General features: G+C 40.2%; 1 protein-coding gene across 7 annotated transcripts in view; it reads left to right on the forward strand.

Moving 5' to 3' along the window:
* The window catches only part of LOC131154194 (helicase-like transcription factor CHR28), a 140,512-nt gene that overhangs the window by 69,545 nt on the left and 46,217 nt on the right, over positions 1-24,750 (forward strand). For 6 of the 7 annotated variants that reach the window (XM_058106793.1, XM_058106794.1, XM_058106795.1 and 3 more), the window contains one exon: positions 1,625-2,185. The exons of the other annotated variant lie outside the window; for it this stretch is intronic. In XM_058106793.1, coding sequence (XP_057962776.1) covers positions 1,625-2,185 — 561 coding nt within the window. The remainder of the gene's footprint in view (positions 1-1,624; positions 2,186-24,750) is intronic. 7 annotated transcript variants of the gene reach the window in all.

A 24,750-nucleotide genomic window follows, 5' to 3' on the forward strand; every position in this document is an offset into this window, starting at 1 on the left:
TTTCATCTTGGAATGATGTTATATTATATTTTCCATTGAATGCTGACAATTTGTTACTTCATTTCCCTCATAAATTGCTCGATGTACTTGTAAGCTCATCCATGGATAAATATTTTAATTGTTTTCTGGGGATGTTACTTTTTTGTTGGGATCTGAGGTCAGTTAATGGAATGAATATGTTTGATAGCATCTTAGGGATGTAAACTATGGCTGTACTTCCTGCTCATAGAAATATATCATGTGGATTGAGTGCTTGTATGAGTTATGCAATGGTTGTCCTGAAAACATTTATGGATTTCTGTAGTACTATCTTGGAAAACTAAAAAGTAAACTGAAATTTTTATAATTATTTAGAAACTGAAAATGGAAAATAGAAAATGTTTTCCACAACTAATGGACCCTTAATAATTCTCAGCCACAATTATCCTGTTGACAATTATGTGTTAACTTTGTATCAAAATTGGGTTAATGGTCTTGTCATGTGATATGTTGGTCTCAGCGTGGATTGATTTCAACATGGATCCTGTAGATAGACGATTCAAGGTTATATTTTGTTGTTTTAGCTTGTTCCTAGATCTAATGCATCGGCATGAAGTATTAGTTTTTAGTTTGTGTGCATGTCTGGTTGATGTTTTACAATTTGTTTTCCTAGACTCAGTCAGGCGTCTTTAAGTATTTAGTGTGATCAGTCTTTCTAGGGATGAGATTTAAGGCTGCCTATACCCGACTTCCCTAGGCTTGTTATAGGTGGGAGCATTTTGCTCTGGGCTGACCTTTACTAGAGTGTCCACATTGACATGGTCATCTGAAGACCACGTTTCCTGCAATTCCAGAGTCCTGACATGTTTTAGTTAAGCTCATGCTATATAGTTTGTATATCATGACATTGTTGAAAATATTTACACTTTGATCTTTTGAAAGAGAAAAAGTTACATTTTAATTTTATTGTTTCTAATATTCCTGGGAAGGGACGCAACCCCCTGGTAGGAATTGTCCGATAGCTAACACATGAAGAACTGTTGTTGTTTCTGGTGTAATCAAACTACTGATTTTTTCATATTTCTTTACATGTTTCATCTTCTGATGATATATAATTCAGAGCTTGTTTAGTTTGGGATTCAAAATTTTATGGGAATTGATTTTCATTTTAAAAATGAATATTATGACTATTTCTAAGGACATGACTTTTTCAGCTACTTTTCTGTCGCCTGTTTTTGTTTTGGAGAGCTTGTCTGTGTTTTACCCTTTTTTTTTTTTTTCTTGAAGATTATTGGAAATCTTGTTTTTTAGAAATTGTGAAAAGTGCTTTGCCAAGCTTTTTTTCTCCTTTTTCCAGAATTTTGTTTTCTTTTTTTTTTTTTGCTTGTTTTTTATTTTTATTTTTTTTTGTTGCGTAGAAAATGTAAAATTTTTTATTGAATGTTATTAATTGGCTCAGCAGTTTTTCCATGGTGAATCCATTTATGTTCTGGGTCAGATTTGTGTTTTGTCCAGGTAGATTAAGGATACTTCTTCCACTTGGGAATTGTCCTTGTAAAAAAAGTAGTGTCTGACTATCAAAATGAAGCAAAAGGCTATCACACAAAAGTTCTATCTAATTCTTCCTCTATCTGGCACCTTACAGGACCCGCCAGAGGATGCTGTTGTTACTATGTGTGGTCATGTGTTTTGCTATCAGTGTGTATCTGAATATTTGACGGGTGATGAGAATATGTGTCCAGCACCTGAATGTAAAGAACAACTGGGGGATGATGTCGTATTTTCTGGAGCTACTCTAAGAAGTTGTCTTTCTGATGCTCTTGACAGTAATTCCTTAAATTCTTCTCAGCTGGAGAGTTCTCTAGTTCTGGAGGATGGGTATAGTTCTTCTAAAATTAGGGCTGTTATCAAGATTCTGCAATTGCATTGCAAATCAAAAACTTCAGTTTCGGAACCGTGTTGTTCTACTGGATGCAATGGAAATTCCCCGTCTTCAGGCACTAGTGCGGCCAAACGCATGATGGAGGATTCAGCCTCCCTGAGTGAAGGACCAGAAAAGGCTATTGTTTTCTCCCAGTGGACTAGCATGCTGGATTTAGTTGAGATTTCTTTGAATCAGTCTTGTATACAGTACAGGAGACTTGATGGCACAATGACTCTGGCTTCAAGAGATAGATCTGTCAGAGATTTCAACACTGATCCCGAGGTTTGTCTCCTGCTAAAAAAACTTATATAAACACCACCGAACTATCTTGAGGTGTTTATAAATTTTTTTTAGGGCGTAAGCTGGGGATTGGTGAGCTTCCATTGCATATGCACAAAGTACTGGACAATGGAACCTTACACCAGAGTAATTGTGGGGTGTTTGGTATCAATGTCTAGACTGATAAAAATTGAAAAGAGAAACTAGAAGCAAACTAAAAACCAAAAACTAGCAACCTGTTTAGTTATATCCCCAAAGCTGAAAATGTTTGTAGTGATTGAAAGATATGATTATTAATTGTTTTTTGATACAATGACAAATATGCGTATGATCAAAATCAATTATTATTTTTCTTAATAAATATATTCTAAAACTCACTCTAATACTTAAAGAGCAATCCTATTCTCAATGTGAAGGTTGAAAAATGGTTCAGATGCTCTCTCTCTCTTCCCCCTCCCCCCAAAAAAAATTTAAAGAAATTTTAGAGATATTTCTATTACATTGTGTACACAATGACTTTATCAATAAAACTGAATTTTTTGGATATTAAAGTAATTTTTGAAGACACAGATTGACATAACATAAGAAAATATGTTAAATTGTTGAAATTTTGATTGAGTGAAATTGCCACTCAACAACACAGGTTGCCAATTCATTGTACTCATGATCTTAAATTTCTGCAAAATTATCAAAACTATTGTCAAAATTTATGCATTCCACCATCCCCAAAATTGAAATGGCAGCCAATTTCCGTCTTAGAAAATGTCCTTTGAATTTTTCATGAATCATCTGAAATTTATCAAGATCTTGAAATTTTAGTGAAATTTTTTGAAAAATTGACTATGGAACAAAGTTTCATTAGAATAAAAAATTTTTTGATTCAAGAAGAAAAATGAAATTCTCCCTTAATGCATTTTTTTTTTTTTTAAAGAAATTGTAGATGAGGATTATTACAAGAACCACATGAATGCTTACTATTAAAATTTTATGCGAAATTGAACCTGAATATTAGCTTCAGCATTTATTCAGCTTCTATGTCTAAATTAGCTATATTTGCATGCAAACTAATATTTTACTGATTTATGAATTTCATTGACACTGGGTTATTAGAAATGAGGAACTAGCAGAAAACACATACACACAAAACAGGCAGCTTTGCTCACTACTCAATGGAACCCACCAAAGAGATATAGAAGAAAGAAAACTCACAACTCTAAAGACAGGATAGCTCATTACTTTAGAGATACATAGCTTAAAAGATGAAGTCCACCACTCACAAAGGAGATTCACTGAACGAAAACACGGAAAAATTCAAGAACACTCTATTTTTTAATGCATGGCTTTGGATGTTTTATAGAATTAGAACAGCCCTCCAAGAATAGGAAAATGTTGCTTCAGGTTTTCCAGGTAAATATAATTTATTCCAACTGAAAAAGACACAAAATATTCTTGTTGACATGTTTTATTACATAAGGAACACAAACAAACTCATACGGCCTAAACTGCACTCTTAAATTCAAATGACCATAATTTATACTTGAAAAACTCCTTTTAATATATGCTGAAAAGATCACTTTTTCAACTTGAAGTTGAAAAGTGATGTGCATATTTTCTAGCTTTAGAACTTTCACAAAATTGAGCTCAAAATTGGGCAAAAAACCTGTTTGGTCTTCAACTTCAAGAACTGAATTTATTTGCATCATTAAACTACATTCCAGTAGCTCAAAAATCCCTCTAAGTTTCCCCTGGTTGAAGAAGACTAATCCTTGAGTCATATGTACTATCATCACCATGGTTTTAAATAAAGGCCGCGACCGTTACGTAACGCTGTTACGTAAAGGTTTTTTGGGTTACCGATACCGTTACACACCGCAAAATCGGTGGGAAGAAAAATCACGGCCATAGTGGCCGTTACAGACTGCGACCGTTACGTAACCGCTACAGGACTGTTACACCAAAAAAAATTTTATTCTTTACGTTTTCTTCTCACTTTTTCTCTCTCTTTCATATATTATTCTTAATATACCAAGTGGCGAGAGGGGGAAAAGATTATAATAAGGATGACAATGATACAAAATTTACTTTTTCTTTAAATACTCACAATAGAAGCATTAATTAACAATTTCAAAATACTAACTTGTTAGGAATTTTTTTTTTTAATAATATTAGTAATGTGATATTTATGTTCTTTAGTTTTCAACTTCAACCTTCTTTCTTTTCTAGCTATTTTATATTTATATTATTCGTATGTTTTATGTGTCTAATAGATTAATGGAGTGTATAATGTATTTTATTTTATTAATTCATTTAGCACACATAAGAATTTATCACAGATAAGAACAATGAGAAGTATAAATATGCGCACCCACGTAATTTTCTATTAATGATGGTTTAAAACAAATGTAAACTCGTTGCCCTTACCAAATAACTTAGTTACTCCAACTAAAGGGTCCAAAATACACTAAAACCCTTTCTATGAATGACCAAAAGCTTAAAACATGCAAGTACGCTTATATGCACATGGTTGTGCGTGCTTCAAAAAAATTCACGGCTGTTACACCCACTTCCCGTTATGTAACATCCGCTACTCCTGCTTCCCGTTACACCTGTTACCGTTACGTTACACTACCCGCTACCGCAATTTAAAACCATGATCATCACCATAATAAGGAGATAGATTAGCAATATTGGAAGTATATGAATTATCATAATCAAAACAACTTTAAATGCATTTTCACCAGTTCCCTTATGAACCTTGATTGGACCATAAAATCTTGGCTTGAGCTTTCTGTATACTGGCCCCACAGGAATCTCCCTTTCCAAGAAAAATCCAAACTATATCAACTTTTTTGAATTCTGTGAACTTAGGATGTTTGTTGACTTGAGCATGGTACTAATAATTTTCTTTGCAATCTTCTCCTACTCTGTTCATGCAACTTTTGAATTTGTTGAGCTCTTTCCTTAGCTTCTGCATTAAAATTTTGAGCAGTTGGAAGCGGAACTAATTCCAAGGACTCAATGGATTCTGTCCATGGACAACTTGAAAAGGACTACAGCCAATGCTTTGGCTAGTTGAGTGACATGAAAATTTAGCTTGTGGTAGAGGATGATCCCAATCCCTGATATTCTTCTGGACCAAACTTCAAAAGACTTCCTAAATTCTTGTTTACAACTTCTGCTTGACCATCAATTTGTGGATGGCAAGTGGTGCTGAATTGAAGATGAGTTCCTAGATTTCTCCAAAGCGTGTGTTAGAAATGACTCAGAAACCCCAGTCTGAAGTGATTGTTTGTGGAATACCTTGAAGGTTGACATCTCTAAAGTAGATATTACCAACATTAGTAGTATCTAGACAAAATGCTCCATTTTAGAGAAATGATGAACCATCACCATGATTGAACGTCCTTTTCCACAATCGTCTGAGCAATCCAAGAGCAAAATCCATACTGATATCTTCCCATGGAGCTTTAGTTATTGGCAATGGAGTGTACAATCTTGAGTTTTGACTTTGGGTTTGGCTATATGGCATGTCCTGCAATGCTGAAATAAACTTAGTGGCATCTTTTTCCATCTTTGGCCAATAGTAATTTTCTTGAAAAAGAGCAAGTGTTTTATCCCTGCCAATATGTCCAACAAGACTTCCAATATGAAATTCAAAGATAATAGTCTCCCTTAAAGAACCTTGTGGAATGCACAAATAGTTCTCCTTAAACGGAAAGCCGTCAAGCACTATAAATTGCTTAGAAGGTCCATTTGCACATTTTGCCCATGTCTTATCGAAATCACCATCTAGCTTGTACAAATCTCTTTCAGCACTTCAAAACCACAACTTTCACTTGCATAGTAGTTAGCAAGGAATGTTTGTGGCTCAAAGCATCAGCAACAACATTCTAAGGCTGAAAATTTGAAGAAATTCAAGCCAAGGTGCATGATGCCTACTAAGTTTTGGGTATGGATAAACTACAATGCTTCATGATCAGAAAAGGGAACAAATGGCTTTGGATGCAATTGCCAACCCCAGTGGTTCAAAGAACAATGGCATAAAATTGTGTCATAAACAAAATGTTATTTTTGGAGAATTACTAAGCTTTTCATATAAAAAGCAGCTGGTTTACCTCCTTGGCTAAGGACTGCACAGATTGCCTCATTAGAAGCATCACATTCAACTTCAAAGACTTGATTAAAGTCAAGTAGAGAAAGATAGAGCATTTGGTACCTTCTATTTTATGTGTTCAAAAATCTTCTCAGCTTCATTTGTCCGCTAGAAATTGCCTCCTTTCAATCATCTAGTTTGGAGCGATGCTGGTACTGAAATCCTTAATAAAACAACTATAAAGAAATGCAAGACCACTAAAACTCCTAATGTCATGGAGTGATTGCGGAATATACCAGCTCTGAATTATTTCGATCTTGCCTGGGATCCATCTCCACTCCTTTGTTGGAAACAATGTGGCTTCAGAAAACCTGGAAATTGGTGAAGAATTAGCTTTGGGATCGATCTTTGACTTGCTCTACTATCTATGCGCATTTGCCTCTGATCCATCCTTTGATACAAGAAGAGCTAGTACAGCATGTGGACTCTCACTTTCTTTCACAAAGCCCTTTCCCATAAGCTCATCTACTTGCTTCTGCAATTCTTTGTGCTCATTTGGACTCATTCTGTAGGCTGCCTTATTGGGGAGCATGGAGAACTAGGAAAGAGATCAATGCTATGATGAATGTCTCACATTGAAGGGAGAATTGGAGGTATAACTTCTGGAACATCATAAAATTCATTCAGTAAAAGCTGCATTTCAGGGGGCAACGCACTTAGTTATGCATTTTCTTGAAATAGAACAAGAGCATATTCTGTTTCTAAACTAATATATATATTAGAATAAGTAACTGATTATTTCAGCACTTTTAAAAAGTTTGGAAATAATCTCAGGTTTAGAAAGACCTAAAACAATCTTCACAACCTTTAACAAAATAATTAGTATTTTTGTAACCAGTAATCTGATTATTTCAGCACCTTTAAAATGTTTGGGAATGATCTCAGGTTTAGAAGGGCCTAAAACTCATACAACCTTCCAAAAACTAGTAAGTATTTTTGAAACCAGAATGATGAATTCTCCTATCATATTGCCATGAACAGAAAACAATTACCAATTTGTTGTGCAAGGATAGCCCAATGTGCAGTGGAAACACAAATCGAATCGGATCGTGCAATGCAGCAACCAACGATGAACACTTCGGAAACAATCAATCACAAAGATAATAAAGGAAAACAATAAAACACACGACACAAGAATTTACGGGGTTCGCCAATGTGCCTATGTCCACGGGAGCAAGCCGCTGAATTTTCAAGATCTTATCAAACAAGGGTTACAATATTGTTTATATGCTAACCCTATGCGTACAGAAGGCTTAGAAAGTTCCTAACGTACCCCTGTAACAATCCTCGAAGGAAAATCCTTTGAAATCCCCAATCTACTGATCTTCCCAATTCAAAATCCGTAATCAGCGCCGAACAAGACCGTCAACGGTTTCAGCAAACCGTCGCCGGTTTAATGCAGAGACTAAAGTAAGCAGACTGAAACAGTTGACGGTTTTAGGCAAACCGTCGATGGTTATCTCCCGAGACCAAACCATTGACCAAACTGTCGACGGTTTCTTCCTGCAGTTAAGCTTACTTGTTCTTGCTTCAATTTTCTTACCCCTTGAGCATGTATTCCACTCAATATGAGCCACGTACTCCAAAAATATTCACCTTGGCGAATATTCACCCCTTAGGAGAAATATGAAAATATAACTCGTAGCTCCACCTGAGACAGTAGGCTGGGAAACCTCTCATCTAGCACCTGGAGACGTTAATCAAGTCGAAGCAATGCTTGAACTTGTCTGCTGTAACAAGCTTTGTCAACATATTTGCTGCATTCTCAGTCGTGTGAATTTTCTCAAGTAGTAGTTCACTAGAAGCAACTAGTTTCCTGATCTTGTGAAACTGCACTTCTATGTGCTTTGTCCTCGCATGATACAGTTGGTTCTTCGCCAAATAGTTGACTCTCTGACTATCACAGTGCAGTTGAACTCCACCTTGCCGGATACCTAGTTTTTTGACTAATCTTGTAAGCCACAACATTTCCTTGGTAGTCTCAGTCATTGCCATGTACTCTGATTCAGTAGTAGGTAAAGCAACAAGTGACTGAACCATGGACCTCTAACAAATAGGCCCTGTGACAAGGGTGAAAACATATCCTGTGGTAGACCTCTTGTCGTCCAAGTCCCTTGCATAGTCTACATCCACATAACCTACCACTGATGGATCACTCTGTTGTCTGCTGAACATAATGCCTTAGCCTGTTGTACCCCTCAAGTATATGAGAATCCACTTGACTGCATCCCAATGCTCTCAGCCTGGATTCGAAAAGAACTTGCTCACCACACTGACAGTTTGTGCCGGGTCCGGTCTTGTACATACCATAGTGTCACGAGCCGACTATTTTCACACCTCTGTGAAAGGACCGTGCGAAGCTAGCTAAAACACTCTTGCTTAACTAGCTAGCCTATCGTTTACAATGGTTCATCCATGAAACACTTTCATTAACATTTAATCAGATATCAATGGAAGCAGTACGAAATTATGAAAGCAATGGCAAACAAGCAATAAACATTGAAGCAACACAATTCATTAACAACACCTCCGTTGACATTGTGTGTTTAGCGAGAGAGGCAAGTAGGCTAAAAATGTTGACAATAGCTAGTGATTTTTACAAGATTTATGAACACTCACCCTCCTTTAAAGAGCTTTACATGCAATTCTAATTTTGTCACTAGGAAACATCAAAGTGACCGAGGAGTCATACTGCCTTATTTGGCATAAAGAGAAACTACTAGTAGAAAATAAACCTACACTAGTATTTACATGATGAAAACTTATCCCCAACTGAGACAAGCAGTCACAGCCAAGCATAATGCCTTGAACAAGCTAGGCTTGTGACGCTCCCCCACTTATGTGGTCGATGTCCTCGTAGATTTTGACGCTAGGTACACTTCAACTTTGTCCTCGAATGGTTGCATATCTTTTGTAGAAATCCAGCTGATTTCTTCATCACCAAGGTCTTTCCACTTCACTAAGAACTCCCGCCGCTTTTTCCTAGAGGATATGAACTCTCTGTCTGCAAGGATATCTTTAACTTCGCGTCTGTTAGGTTGCACTGTCTTCAACTCTGTTCTGTTTGATTGACTTTTCCTTAGATCGTTGGTGTCAGCGTTGAATGACTTGAGGCAGCTGACATGAAACACAAGATGCACTTTCATCCAAATCGGAGGGTTGATTCCGTAAGAAGACTTCTCGATTTTGGCTAAGATGGGGACTGATCTTTCATATTTGCGAAGTAGTCTCCTATCTCGTCCTCATAGTGACCTGATCTGTTTAGGATTGAGCTTAACAAGCACCAAGTCACCTACGTTTAAGTGCTGCGGTCTTCTCCCTTGATATGCCCTCTTCTTCATCTCCTTAGAAGCTTTATTCAGGTAGGCTTGGGCAATCTCTACTTTCTGTCTCCATTCTATGGTGAAGATGTATGCCTTGAGACTCTTTCCTCTTCACGACTCATCCACTGTGTGAGGTAACAGCGGCTGCTGGCCTATAACAAGCTCAAAAGGGCTCTTGTTGGTTGTTGAGCGCTTTTGGGCATTGAAATTGAACTGAGCTGCATCAAGTAGTTGCACCCAATTCTTCTGGTTGTCGTTGACGAAATGACGTAAGTATTCTTCCAGTAGCCCATTGAATCTCTCCATCTTTCTGTCTGTCTGTCGATGGTAACTTGAAGAGATTTCAAGTTGTGAACTGAGGACTCTGAAAAGTTCTGTCTAGAAGTTGCCGGTGAATCTTGAGTCTCGGTGACTAACAATGACTTGGGGAACACTGATAGCTTCGCCAAGACTTGGGTTTTTAACTATCAAAGATAAAATTTATAAATCCCTAATTACTCCCAAGTTCGGTAGAATAGTGAGTTAGTCGAGTGTCGATCCTTATGGACTCAATGCAGTGGTGTACCAAAGTCAATCTAATTTACTATGCTAGAAACAATAAGAAAATATTGAATGTTGGATTTTCTAGTTAGAACTACGAACGCAAATTAATTGATTCAACTATATGCAAACGACACAAAGTCTTTATGTAAAGTTCCTATGGGAGAGTAATTCCCCGGCTATGAATCCACTTTAAGCCGTTAATTCGCAATAATTAAAGTGCGGTCAATTATTTTATAATGGGGCTTCAACGGTTCATCCTAATACGAACGCATAGATGAATCTTAAATAAAGACAAGTAATCTGCTCGAGTTGTATAGCGTATTCGGGTTCGCACCAATCGTTTGGAGCACAATCGGGAGAATCGGGTATACCCTATCTAGTGAACACGAATTCCTTTCTATTAATCCCGTTGCATGAACATAGATTAGACTTGGTCCACACTAATCTAAGTACTTTGATTATGAAAGTTAATTCAGAAAAGTTTAAATAACATCATGCAACCACACCCTATTATGAACAATCAACTAAACCCTAGCTTTGCGAATCCAACTTAGGGTTTCATCACAATCGGAGAATTTGGGAAATTAGCTAGTCATTTTGCATGCAATCAAACACAAAGACAAGATGATACACGATAATGTCAACATTGCTTTCATTCAAATTGAGAATCTTCACATAGCACAAACGAAAACTACTTTTAAACTTTTGCAATCCGAAGAAAAATAAAAAGTCAATACATGACTTGGAGGCCTCCTATTATCTTCTAGAAGTTTAAATTAATACCCCTTAGGGTTTTACACGCGCTCAAATTCAAATTAGGAAACAATCCGCTACAAAATCGCGAAACAGATTTCTAAAGTCAATCGACATCAACCTGATCGCACTGCCAAGGTGCGACTCGGTCGACCATGCTAAACTTGTTGTGCTTTCAGTGCCCTGGTTGAACTCTTTCTTGGAACCTTCATTGTCGAGCATCCTTTGCCAAGGGCAGCTCGTTGCACCATCGTCACGACAACTGCGCGCCATGGTTGACACAGTTTGGAAGATCTTCAATTGTTTCTTCATGTTCAGTCGATGGCACCGTCGACCAGGTCGCTTCCAAGGCCTCCTGGTTGCGCCTGGTCGAGGGTCTTTGTTAAACTATTGTTAATTGGCACTCTGGAATCATCTAGCTCGACTTGGTTGCCCCTTGTGACTTCTTGGTCGCACCACATTGTCGGTTAGAGAATTTCTGCTGCAGTTGAATCAAAGTCATGGAGACCTAGTCGAACTGTGACTTGCACTTGGTCGAGCCTTGTGCTTCCAAATTAATTTGTTCACTCCTTGCACTGCGTAACTCTTCGATTTAAACTTTGATTTCCTGAAACATCAAATATACCACACGTAACTCCGAACAAGAATAAGTGGTAATTACGGAGTTCATAGAAACATCGCATGGGTAAATGGGGGACTAAGTAAACATATTTAGGAACACATCACAACCCCCAACTTACACTTTGGTAGTCCCCAAGCAAAGAAAACTAAGGAAAACCTACAAAAGAGAAATAAATTCCTAACTACCTCCTCTTTCGCGGGAAACATGATTGCATTTACCTTATGCAATAAGACTTTAAACCCCTAGGTGACCCTAGTGGACGAGTTATAGTCTTGTGAGGGTTTCCAGGGCGATTCCCACAAACACCTATCCCAGTGAATAACATTCAAGCTCAAGCAAGTAACACAGACATACCCCTCCACGTATAGACATATAGCACCATCACCAACATGCCCCTCTACCAATACCTCCATTATAATGACAACTCAAAGAAAATTCCTCAGACATGCCTCAATAAGATATAGCCATTTAGATATCGTAAACCTTAGAGAATCAATCAACAATTCATATCCAGAGTTAATATCATCATGTAAATATTAGCATGAACAAACATAATCACAAGGCAAGTGTAAAGTGAATGACTCATTTCACTCGGCTAATCCTCCTACACCTACAGAACGATTGTCTTGACTTAGCCTCACCGATATACTCTCAAAAACACTCATGAAGATGGGGTTACTCTCGTATGTGAGGAAAAACATGCAAGATCAAATATCTCACATACACCAAAGAAATGATGAAGAAAGTGGAGCAAACTAGTCTCAAGAGAATGGAATCCAGCCTAATATCGAGGTGTCAGGTCCTTCACCCTAGTGTTTTCTCACCTACTCGCTACATTCTACCAAGATCACCCTAGATCAATAATTCATAAACCATGCATGAATCCATTCATATGCTTCGGAACACCCAAAGAAACTTGATACTTGCAAGAATGCTGTGTTCTTAACTTGGCCATTCTCTTTTCATCAACTTTTGATTATTCATTTTGTTTTTGGAGCAGGCATCTATATATTGTTTTTCATCATTTTCTTCTTTTCTTTCTTATTTGCTCATCAATTTTATGTATTTTTTTTATGGCTAGCAGGTACAAATAATACAACTTTTTATTTTCTTTGTGGTACCGGTAGATAAATAAACTTGGAAAGAAAGTTCATGAATTATTTTCATCTCTAAGATTGACTTAATATTCATATCTTGAGTAGGCTACAAGACTTAGGTTTATATCTCTTCACTGGACATCACCTCTAGGCTAGCTAGCATTAAAAGAGTATCCTGAGAAGAATGGTTGAGTTTCTTGAATGCAGAATTCATGTAAATAACTCTCACAAAAAAACGAAAGGCTCAACAATATCCTTACAAAGGTGTCATAGTTGTCACAATTGTTCTCTCAATGCTTACAAAAAAATCTAAGTGAAACGAATCATGTGTATTTGTGACTAAGCCTTGTAATATACCATGTAAATACCAAAACTTATACAACGACATTAAAACTTATGAACTCACAATTAATTCTCATCGAGTTCCCAAAAATGAATACTGACTACACCTCAAGAAAGTATGCATGAACAATAGCCATTAACAGATACAACATCAGATACAACATGAATTTGTAACAAGAATGCTATATAAAACTATGTAAAGGAATATGCTGTGTTAACATGAGTTACTTCATATGGTGTTCATTGAAATTTCAAAAATTTGTCCTGTATATGCGACATATTCAACGTGTAGTGCCTTCCTAGCCCGACAACCCCCAACTTAATACTTTAGTGTCCCCACTGAAGTAAGGAAAGAAGATACCTGGAATGCAGGGGATGGAAGCATGGCATAGTGACTAGAGAAAAACAACTGTATCTGCACATGAACGCACCCAGCAAAAATCTAAATATAGTAAAGCAACAACGATACACGGGGCATAAAGACAAAAAGGAAGTCACCATAAACTCGCATAGTTGTCGGGCAGTACATCCTGATAAGAAATACATGGAAAGCGAAACTACAGCTAGTGTGACTATAGAGTAGCAGGGGATATCAAATAACAACATTTGAATACAAAATAGCACAGATACAATGAAAGGCTAGAAAAACAGCCACGGCGCAGTAAAAACTAATCCTCGGTAGATCTGCCGGCCTCATTGTCAGAATTTCCGATCCCCAAAGCACCGGAATCATCAATAGTCGCACTATCAATGGTCACGCCATCCTCAGACTCGCTATCGTCAAAAACATCGGACGACTCCGCCACCAGGTCGCTCACAGTGCGGCTAGGAGGGGCAGGTGGTGGTAGAGTGGGTGTGGTTTGCCATAATGGAGTGGTGGAGGGGAGGTGCAGGGGTGCACAGTGGAGTAACCGTGGTGGCAGCAATAGGCATGGGGATGGACGTTGTCGGCATTGATATATAAAGGGGCATCGGTGGATGCTCTGCGACATTAATCCGAAGAATCAACCTAGTCGTTAGAGGCTTAGTCGTAGGAGGGTCAGGGACGACACTCTCCACCTCAGGATGCTAAGTGGTCGCAACCGGGGATGATGAAGGAGAATTCTCCTGTGTGGGATGTGCAAAATCGGGCGCAAGAGGACTCTCAGGTGACTCAGCCCCTCTCGTAGAAGTGGCATCTAGTGTGGCAGCTTCTTGATGAAGAACGGCCGTATCGGTCGCACTGGAGGTGTCGAGATTAACCATAGCAATAGGGCTTGCCGGAGGGGTAGAGATTCTGAACCAACTACGGATGGTAGAAATTAGTCGGCGGGGTCATGTAGCGGTCACACTTCCTTTTCTCCAGCACATCAATGCAACATTTTTTCCTAGGATGGGCTAAGTCTCCTCAAGCTTGTATGTGTACATTGGCTTGAAGTCATAATCATTAATGGTCATATGTTGAGCCCTCTTTCCTTTGCCCTTTCTCTCCTGCTCTCGCTGTGCTGCCCGATCCCTTTTCTTGCCCTTAACCGGTGGATTCCTATCCGAATCGAAGGCGGACTCGTTCACTAGTTGTTCCTCAACCCTTTTTTGCTTGGCAGCTGCACTGGAAGACTGGGGCTGCTTAAAAGTAGCTCGGGCATCGGTGCGGCGTGTCATGGTCACAAAGCCCCCCGGAAGAAGAAGAGACGAGGTCGCACTGGAAGAAGATGAAGGGACGAGGTCACACTTTCAGGGGCAACTTGTCGTGCAAGGGGGAGCTCATGGTTAGAGATGGAGGAGGATGGTCGGTGAGGGCCGCCGGACGTGGGAGAAGCACCAGAGGCCGGCGAGAAGTGGCCGGAGAAGGATGGGGTCGAGGGTGGCAAGATGGTGCGACGAGGGGTGTGAAGAGAACAAGTAACTAGGGTTTAGGGCTTCGTGGGTTAAAAGGGTGTTTAAATTGATTTTAACACCCTCGACCAGGTCGCGCCAGATTGGGGCTGGTCAACCCCTTGGTTGACCCCCAACTTAATGTGGAAAGTAGGCTGTCGACCAGGTCGCACCTGGTAGGATTGATGGTTTGCGCGATGGTCGACCTATTCTAGAAATTGATGGTCAAGTGGAACACACAGAGGTGACCAGGTCGCCCCACACTGTTGTGATGGTCGCGCGATGGTCGACCTATTCTGTGAAAGTTTGGAATTTGAAGCTTTAGGGGGTTAGAATGGTCGACCAAGTCACGCACAAGAGGGCATCTAGTCGCGCCTTGGTCGAGAAGGCCTAGAATTTGGGCCTGGAGACTAACCCAGAGTAGCCCTAGTCGCACCTGGTAGGATTGATGGTTGGGCCCTGGTCGACCTATTCTGGGAAGAATGCCAAATTTCTCCATGTAGGGGCCATAGGAGGTAGACCTAGTCGCACATAGGGAGTCCTAGTTGCACCTAGGTCGACTAAGACACTAATGCTAGGACTTAAATCTAATGACTTTAGACTCTAACACACCCTACAATGTACAACCTAAAGAAACAAAGAACAAGAAAAACACTTGGGTTGCCTCCCAAAAGTGTTAAGTTTACCGTCTTCAGCCAGAGGCAATGAACACTCATGTCGGACTCACCGAGTCACTAACGGAATTTCCTCCACTAGTCCTTCACTAACCCCCTCCACACATGGCTTTAGATGCTAACCATTCACCTTGAAAAGGGTGTTGGTCTTCGGATCTTCTATCTCGACCGCACTATAGGGGAATACACGAGTCACAGTATATGGACCATGCCATCTAGACTGCAGCTTACCCAGAAATAATTTCAGCCTCGAATTGAAAAGCCATACTTTTTGGTTAGGCTCGAAGGTTTTCAAAACAATGTGCTTGTCATGAAAAGCCTTGGTCTTGTCTTTATAGATCTTGGCATTTTTATAAGAGTCATTACAGATCTCCTCCAACTTATTGAGTTAGTGGCGGTGATGGGAACCGGCAACGGCCATGTCGAAGTTAAACTTCTTAGTCGCGCAATAGGCCTTATGGTCTAACTCAATCGGGAGGTGACATGCCTTACTGTATACCAATTGATATGGGGACATACAAATAGGGTTCTTGTAGGCTGTTCTATACGCCCACAAAGCATCGTCTAACCAAGACGACCAATCTTTTCTCTCCGGCCTCACAATTTTCTCAAGGATGTGTTTGATTTCATGGTTGGATACCTCGACCTGTCCATTGGTTTGCGGATGATACAAAGTGGCTACCTTGTGAGTGATGAAATATTTGTGAAGGAGTGCCGAAAAATGAGGATTGAGGAAATGAGTTCCCTCATCGCTAATGATAGCTCGGGGGCAACCAAAATGACTAAAGAGACCCTTAAGAAATTTAATGACCACTCGATGGTCATTGGTCCTTGTCGCGACCGCCTCTATTCACTTTGAAACATAGTCCACCGCCACGAATATGTACTCGTACCCATTAGAGGGAGGGAATGAACCCATAAAGTTGATCCCCCACACATCGAAGAGCTTGACCACTAGAATGGGGTTCAAAGGCATCATGTCACGCCGTGAGATAATTCCTGGTCTGTTGACACCTCAAACATGCTCTACAAAACTCTTGAGCATCCCGAAAAAAATGTGGGCCAAAAGAATTCGCTTTGAAGCACTTTGGCCGTCGTTTTCTTCCCACTAAAGTGACCATGGCATTTTGAGGTATGACAGAACACAAGTATGCGGGGGTACTCACTCTCAGGAACACATTGCCGAATGATCGAATTCAGGCAGATTTTGAAAAGGTTAGGGTCTTCCCATATGTAATGGTGCACTTGGGAGAAGAACTTGTCTTTCTCCAGCTGTGTCCAATCGGGAGGAATGACTCCCGTGCCTAAGTAGTTCACAATCATAGCGAATCATGGGAGCCAAGAAGACACTGCGAAGAGTTACTCATTGGGGAAGGAGTCTCGAACTGGATAGGTGTCGGTAGAGCCCTCAACTAGAATGCTATCGGCTACGTGATTTTCCGTCCCTTTCCGATCCCGAATCTCATAATCGAACTCCTGTAAGAGCATAATCCACCTAATCAACCTAGGTTTGTTCTCTTTCTTCGTAAGAAGGTACAACAAAGCGGCATGATAAGAAGAAATGAAGACCTTCGAACCTAAGAGATAAGAGCGGAACTTAACAAGCGCGAAGAGTACTGCTAGAAGCTCTTTCTCAGTGGTAGTGTAGTTCATGGTCTTAAATTTCCATGAAATTGTCGAAATTTCCGATTTCCGTCACCCTCGAAATCGAAATGGCAGTCAATTTCTGTCTTGCATAATTTCCGTCGAAATCTCAACGAATCATCCGAAATTTATCGAAACCTCGAAATTTTAGCGAAATTTGTCGAAATTTTAATTATGCAATGAAATTTTGTTGAAATTCAAACGAGAGATTCAAGAGTGAAGTGAAATTTCTCTTTTAATTTATTTTATTGAAACAAAAGGTTATCACAAGTGCTTTTGAAATTATATGAAAAAATAAACTTATAGTAATATTTTATTTAACCATTCATGTCTAAATTATCAATATTTGTATAGTAAATAATTTTTAAATGATTTATGAATTTCATTTGCATTAACTGAATATGTTTAATGTACATTATCTTAAGGCATGTATGATACACATACTATTTTACGACTTTTCCACTTCATACAAAACATAGATGTATTTAATTTGTAATATATTAGTCTTAAAACTTATATTATTATGTTTGTTAACCATTTCTAAAGTTTCACAAATAATTTCATGCTTTACTATTAGTTTCTGTTATTTTTTCAAATCGAAATCGAAATTGACATCGAAATCGAAATTTCTGTCGAAATTTCCATACTTTTGGAGCTTCGAAATTTGAGTTGAAATCGAAATTTAAGACCTTGGTGTAGTTAAATTGAGGCCCTTGAAGAGTCTTACTAGCGCAGTAGATCACGTGGGGGCAATTTGTCAGCTCGTTGCCCTAACATGCCTACTACAGCGTAATTCGACGCATCGCACATGATCTCGAAAGAGAGACCAATTGGGGGGCTGCATGATCGGAGTGGTAGAAAGAAGAGTCCTAAGAGTTTCAAATGCAATTAGACAATCTTTATCAAACTCAAAGGGTGCATGTCGAGAAATTTTGCTAAAATCCTTGATGAATTGCCGATAGAAATCGGCGTGCCCTAGAACAACCGAACTTGTTTAATGGAGGTAGGGGGAGGAAGTTTTGAAATTAACTCTACCTTGGCTTTATCGAATTCGATCCCCCCAGTGGAAACAATGTGTCCCAACACTATGCCCTCTTGAACCATAAAATGGCTCTTTTCCTAGCTTAAAATTAAGTTCGTGTCCATGCATCTTTCGAGAATTTTGGACAGGTTCTCCAAGCATGCATCCAAGGAGGGTTCGAACACAGAAAAGTCATCCATGAACACCTCGAAGAATTTTTCAACCATATCAGAGAAAATGGCTAGCATGCACCGTTGAAAGGTCGCGAGCACATTGCATAGCCCGAAAAGCATCCTCCTATAGGAAAAGGTCCTGAATGGGTAGGTGAAGGTGGTCTTCTTTTGATCATTCGGGTGGACCGCAACTTGATTATACCCGGAGTACCCATCCAAAAAACAGTAGAAGTTCTAGCCCACTAGCCTCTTTAGGATTTGATCAATGAATGACAATGGGAAGTGGTCCTTGTGGGTGAGGTTATTAAGTTTCTGGTAATTGATGCACACCCGCCATCCACTAGTGATGCGAGTGAGGATACCTTCACCCTTATCATTTTCAACGATTGTGATTCCCGATTTCTTGGGAACCACCTGCGTGGGGCTCACAAACTCACTATTGGAAATAGGAAATATTATTCCGGCATCTAGGAGTTTTATCACTTCCTTCAACACCACCTCCTTCATATTGGGGTTTAACCTCCGCTGCATCTCAAGAATAGGTTTAACATCTAGCTCAAGGTGAATACGATGCATACAGACAGATGGATCTATACCCCTAAGGTCTGCCACCGACCACCCTATGACACTAACAGATTTTTTCATGAGACCAATGAGCCGAGACTCCTGCGAACGAGTCAAATTAGATGAAATGATAACAGGCAGGGTCTCGTGGGGGCCTAAGAAGACATCCTTGAGGGAAGCCGGAAGAGGCTTCAACTCAGGCGATGGTGGGGCCTCGATGGAAGGACGCGCTGGAACGCTAGAAAGAGTAGGAAGAGTTTTGAACTTAACTTAAGGCCTTTTCTTTAGGCTAGAGGCCAAGTCACAGACAGTAGAATTATGCTCACACTGATCCTCTAGACCTAAGATGGAAGGATGATCAAGCAAAAACATAGCCTCAAGGGGGTCCCTTAAAAGAATCGAGGGGGAAACTTCCTCAACACACTCGTCAATCATATATATGTCCATGCATTGGACGTCATAGGATGGGTGTTGGGAGTCGCGGAAAACATTTAGCCTTAGCTTCATGTTGCCGAAGGATATATCCATGACACCGGTCCTAAACTGGATACATGCATTAGTTGTGGCTAAGAATGGTCGACCAAGGAGGACAAGGATCTGTTTTTTGGGCGGGTCAGTAGGTTCCATGTCTAAGACAACGAAGTCAACTGGAAAATAGAACGTATTGACCTTCATTAGGATATCCTTTACAACACCCCGGAGCACTTTCACAGATCGGTCAGCGAATCTCAAAGTGAGCGGAGTAGGCTGAAGCTCTTCTAGACCAAATTGTTGGTAGATCGAATAGGGAAGTAGGTTCACGCTTGCTTCCAAATCCAGAAGGGCCCTATCGATGGTGTAATCACCGATCACACATGAGATGGTGGTAGCACCGAGGTCCTTAAGCTTTGGGGGAATGTGACCTAACATAATAGAGCTCACATGCTCAGTCAACCAGAATCTTTTGTTTATGTGCACCCGAGATTTGCGCTTTTGGGTGCATAGCTCCTTGAGGAATTTTGCATAAGCGGGCACTTGCATAATTGCATCTAAGAGGGGAAGATTGATCTTGACTTGCGTAAATGTGTCCATCATGGACTCTACATTGGCTTCCTTCTTAGACTTAGAATTTGATTGAAGAGCTGCAGGAAATGGTACTGCAAGGATAGTGGGACAATATGAAATCATTGGAGGAGGCAGACATCACGGGATCACTCATCGGAGTGGAGGAAGAAGGGGTTCATGGTTCAACAATGGGATCTACACTCATCTTCTCCTTACCCTTACTTAAGTCTGACTTCTTCCCGACCTTGTTGTCTAGCTCCTTGCCACTTCTAAGGGTGGTCACGGCTTGGGCTCGCTCATGGAATGACTGGAAGATGGATCGCTCTCTACCCTATATTGACCTTTTGGGTTGACAAAGGACTGACTCGGCAACTTACCCTCTTCCTGCCTACTCATGGATGTTGCTAGCTGGCCCAAGGTGGCCTTTAGCTTTGCTATGGATTGGGAGTGGGAATGGAGCAGTTTTTGATCGACCTGACGATCTGCCTCGATACCCTTAAGGGCTTTCAACACTGTCTCTTGAAAAGAATGATCATATTGAGGTTGTTGAGGAGGTGGTGGTTCATAAGCTCGGTGACGGGGAGTAGGCATGGAAGGATTTTGCTGATTTAGATTTTGAAAGATTGAGGAGGGAGAGCATTTTGTGATTGTTGAGGTCTTGGGGCTGGAACTCCTGGAGCTTGTGGCCTCCATGAGAAGTTTGGATGTCGACCACACCCAGGATTGTACTTAGTGGAATATGGATCATTGACCTGTGTATCTTACCAATTGTGGGTGGACTTAACTTCCTCATTCACAAACTTAGACGTGGGAGGTGCATGGGGGCAAGTGTAACAAGTATGAGATGGGTTAGAGCATATAGTGCATAACTTCGCACACGCTACTGGGTGAGATGGTTGTCCTAATGAAAGGACCTGATCAAGTTTCTTGACAATAGTGTGCAAAGTGGGTGCGAGCTCATGGCCGACTGCTAACTCGTAAACTCCCTTAGAATGAGAAGAAGAAGTTTGAGAGGTTTTACGAGCGACAATGATGTGTTGCTGAGAATTCTCGACGAGGTTTTCAAAGAGAGTCTACGCCTCATTCTCATGCTTTGTGAGGAAGGTACCCCCATAGGATGTGTCGACAATAGATCAATCATGCTCAGTCAATCCCTTATAGAATGTTTGGACTAGTTGCCACCTATGGACTTGGTGATGTTGACATTTATGTGGAAGGTCCCTAAAACGCTACCAAGTCTTGAATAATTGCTTACCCTCCATCTGGGAAAAACTAATGATGGTCTTCCTAAGCTGATTAGTCTTCCTGATGGGAAAGTATCTTTTAAGAAATTCATGTTACATGGTGGTCCAAGTGGTTATCGAGTTCGGCTCTAAAGAATTTAGCCAGTACTTGGCTTTGTCATTAAAAGAGAACGGGAATAGCCTAAGGCTGAGGACATCATCACCAAAATTGGAGATGTGGATGGTTGAGTAAATTTGAAGGAATTCATCCAGATGCTTATAAGGATTTTTAGTGGAATTCCCGTAGAAGTTGGGAAGCAGCGAGATGATTGAGGTCTTGATTTCAAATTGTGTCACCTCGACATTCGGAAATCGGATGCAAGACAGTGATGTGTACGCATTGGGAGTGAAGTAGTCCCGCAGAGGCCGAAGTGGTAGCTCCACCGCCACAGGTCGATGGGGAGCAGGAGGGTTCGGATTTTGATTTTGATTTTGATTTTGATTATGGTAAGCCAGAACCGGTTGGCATTCGGCCATGACTTTAGAGTCAGAGGACTTAGCTAATTCTAGACTCACAGTGGACTTCCTAACCTACCTACGAGATCTCTCAATCTTAGGGTCAATAGGCAATAATTCAGGTTCCAGAGATCTCAAACCCTGCATACAAGAAGTTAGCACAGGATATCAAGACTTTGAACTACAATAATGAAAGAACAAAGAATTTGAAAATAAAGATCGCGTAGTAAACTACACTAATTTCGGCTCACTTCCGTAAGTGAGTCCCTGGCAACGACGCCAAAATTTGATAGCTTCACCAAGGCTTGGGTCCTTAACTATCAAAGATAAAATTTATAAATCCCTAATTACTCCCAAGTTTGGTAGAACTGTGAGTAAGTCGGGTGTCGATCCTCAGGGACTCAATGCTGTGGTGTACCAAAATCGATCTAATTTACTACACTAGAAACAATAAGAAAAGATTGAATGTTAGATTTTCTATTTAGAACTATGAACGCAAATTAATTAATTCAACTATACTCAAACAGGCACAAAGTCTTTATGTAAAGTTCGTGTGGGAGAGTAATTACCCGGTTATGAATCCACCATAAGTCGTTAATTCACAATAATTAAAGATCGGTCATTTATCCATAATAGGGCTTCAACGGTTCATCCTAGTACAAACACATAGGATGAACCTTAAATAAAGTCAAGTAATCCGCTCGAGTAGTATAGCGTATTCAGGTTCGCACCAATCTTCCGGAGCACGATTGGGAGAATCGGTTATACCCTATCTTGCGAAAACGGATTCCTTTCTATTAATCCCGTTGCATGAACATAGATTAGGCTTTGTCCACACTAATTTAAGTACTTTGATTATGAAAGTTAATTCAGAAAATTCTAAATAACATCATGCAACCACACCCTAATGTGAACAATCAACTAAACCCTAACTTTGCGAACCTAACTTAGGGTTTCATCATAACTGGAGAATCTAGGAAATTAGCTAGTCATTTTGCACGCAATCAAACACGAAGACAAGATGATACACGATAATGTAAACATTGCTTTCATTCAAATTGAGAATCTTCACACAACACAAACAAAAACTACTTTCAAACTTTTGCAATCTGGAGAAAAATAAAAATCAATACACGGCTTGACGACCTCTTATTATCTCCTAGAAGTTTAAATTAATACCCCTTAGGGTTTACATGCGCTCAAATTCAAATCAAGAAACAATCTGCAACAAAATTGCGAAACAGATTTCTGAAGTCAACCGGCGTCGACCTGGTCGCATTGCCAAGGTGCGATTTGGTTGATTATGCTAAACTTGTTGTGTTTTCAGCGCTCTTGTCGAACTCTTTCTTGGAACCTTCATCATCGAGCATGTTCTACCAGGGGCAGCTCGTCGCACCATCGTCGCGACCACAGCACGCCATGGTTGACACAATCTTGAAGATCTTCAATTGTTTCTTCATGTTCAATTGATGACACTATCGACCAAGTCGCACTTGCAAGGTCTCCTGGTCTTGCCTTGCTCGAGCGTCTCTGTGAAACTACTATTAATTGACACTCTGGAATCATCTTGCTCGACCTGGTCGTGCTTGTGACTTCTTGGTCGCACCATATTGTCGATTAGAGAACTTCTGGTGCAGTTGAATCAAAGTCATGGAGACCTAGTCGAACTATGACTTGCATTTGTTTGAGGCTTGTGCTTCCAAATTACTGCATTCACTCCTTGCGCTGCGTAAATCTTTGATTTAAACTTCGATTTCCTAAAACATGAATTATACCTCGTTTAACTCTGAACAAGAATAAGAAGTGGTAATTACGAAGTTCATAGAAACATCACATAGGTAAATGGGGGACTAAATAAGCATATTTAGGAACACATCAAACATCCCAATATTTCACAATTTTCTTAAAGAACAATTGTGCCGTCTCCTCTGTCGAACGGTATTTTGGTGCGGCTCTGAACGTACGATACTTCGAAAACCTGTCTATAACCACAAGTATAGACCCTGCATCTCCCACTTTAGGCAGGTTGGTGATGAAGTCTAGTGAGACACTTTCCCACGGTTTGGATGGTACTTGTAGGGGCTCCTGTAGCCTTACACTCTTCCTTTACTCCACCTTGTCTCGTTGGCAAGTGAGACAAGTTTGGGTATAATTAACCACATCATCACGAATGTGTAGCCAATAATACCTTTACTTTAGTAGTTCTATCATTGGAGTAATTCTCTGCGAATACCCCTCTACGAACTTACTGTAATAGTTGGTAAGGCCAAGAAAGGAACGCAACTCCTTCACTGTTGTGGGGATCTTCCATTCTTGAATCGCCCTTACCTTCTCCATATCCCTCTGGATATGACCTTGCTCAATCACATGACCAAGGAATTTGTTGCTCTGCTGAGCGAAAAAGCACTTCTCTTTCACATACAAATTGTTTCCCCTCAGCCTGTCGAACACCTTCTGTAGATGGTCTTTATTTTTCCTCTAAAACAACACCGATGCTCCGAACGGTGCTTTGGAAGGGCGAACATATCCCACTTCCAACAACTCATCAAGCTGTTTTCCCAACTCTGCTAGCTCTAGAGGTGCCATCCAATATGCCCCTTTAGTAGGTGGTTTCATTCCTGGAAACAACTTGAGCTCATGCTCCACAGCCCTTCATGGAGGCAAGTTATGAAGCAGCTTATCCGAATCATCTCCTTGTACTCATCCAACACTGCTTGGATGGTCATAGGCACCCGCTTTTGGCCTACTTCTTTATCTATCACTATTGTGGCTAGACATGTCTGCTCACCCTGTCTCAATCCCCTCTTGAGTTGCATGGCTGAAAGGAACTTCCCATCGTCTCCTTTCGTTGCAACGACTTGCACCATGCAAGGGTGATCTCCCATTAGACATAGGGAACCAGCAGAAGGCATCTGTATGACTTTTGTCCCTCTTAGGAATTCCATTCCCAAAATGACTAGAAAGTCATCTAATGACACCGCTGTGAAATTCGCATAACCTTCTCATTGTCCAAACTTCACAG

Source organism: Malania oleifera, chromosome 4 (assembly GCF_029873635.1).
Source record: "Malania oleifera isolate guangnan ecotype guangnan chromosome 4, ASM2987363v1, whole genome shotgun sequence".
Lineage (NCBI taxonomy): Eukaryota > Viridiplantae > Streptophyta > Magnoliopsida > Santalales > Ximeniaceae > Malania > Malania oleifera.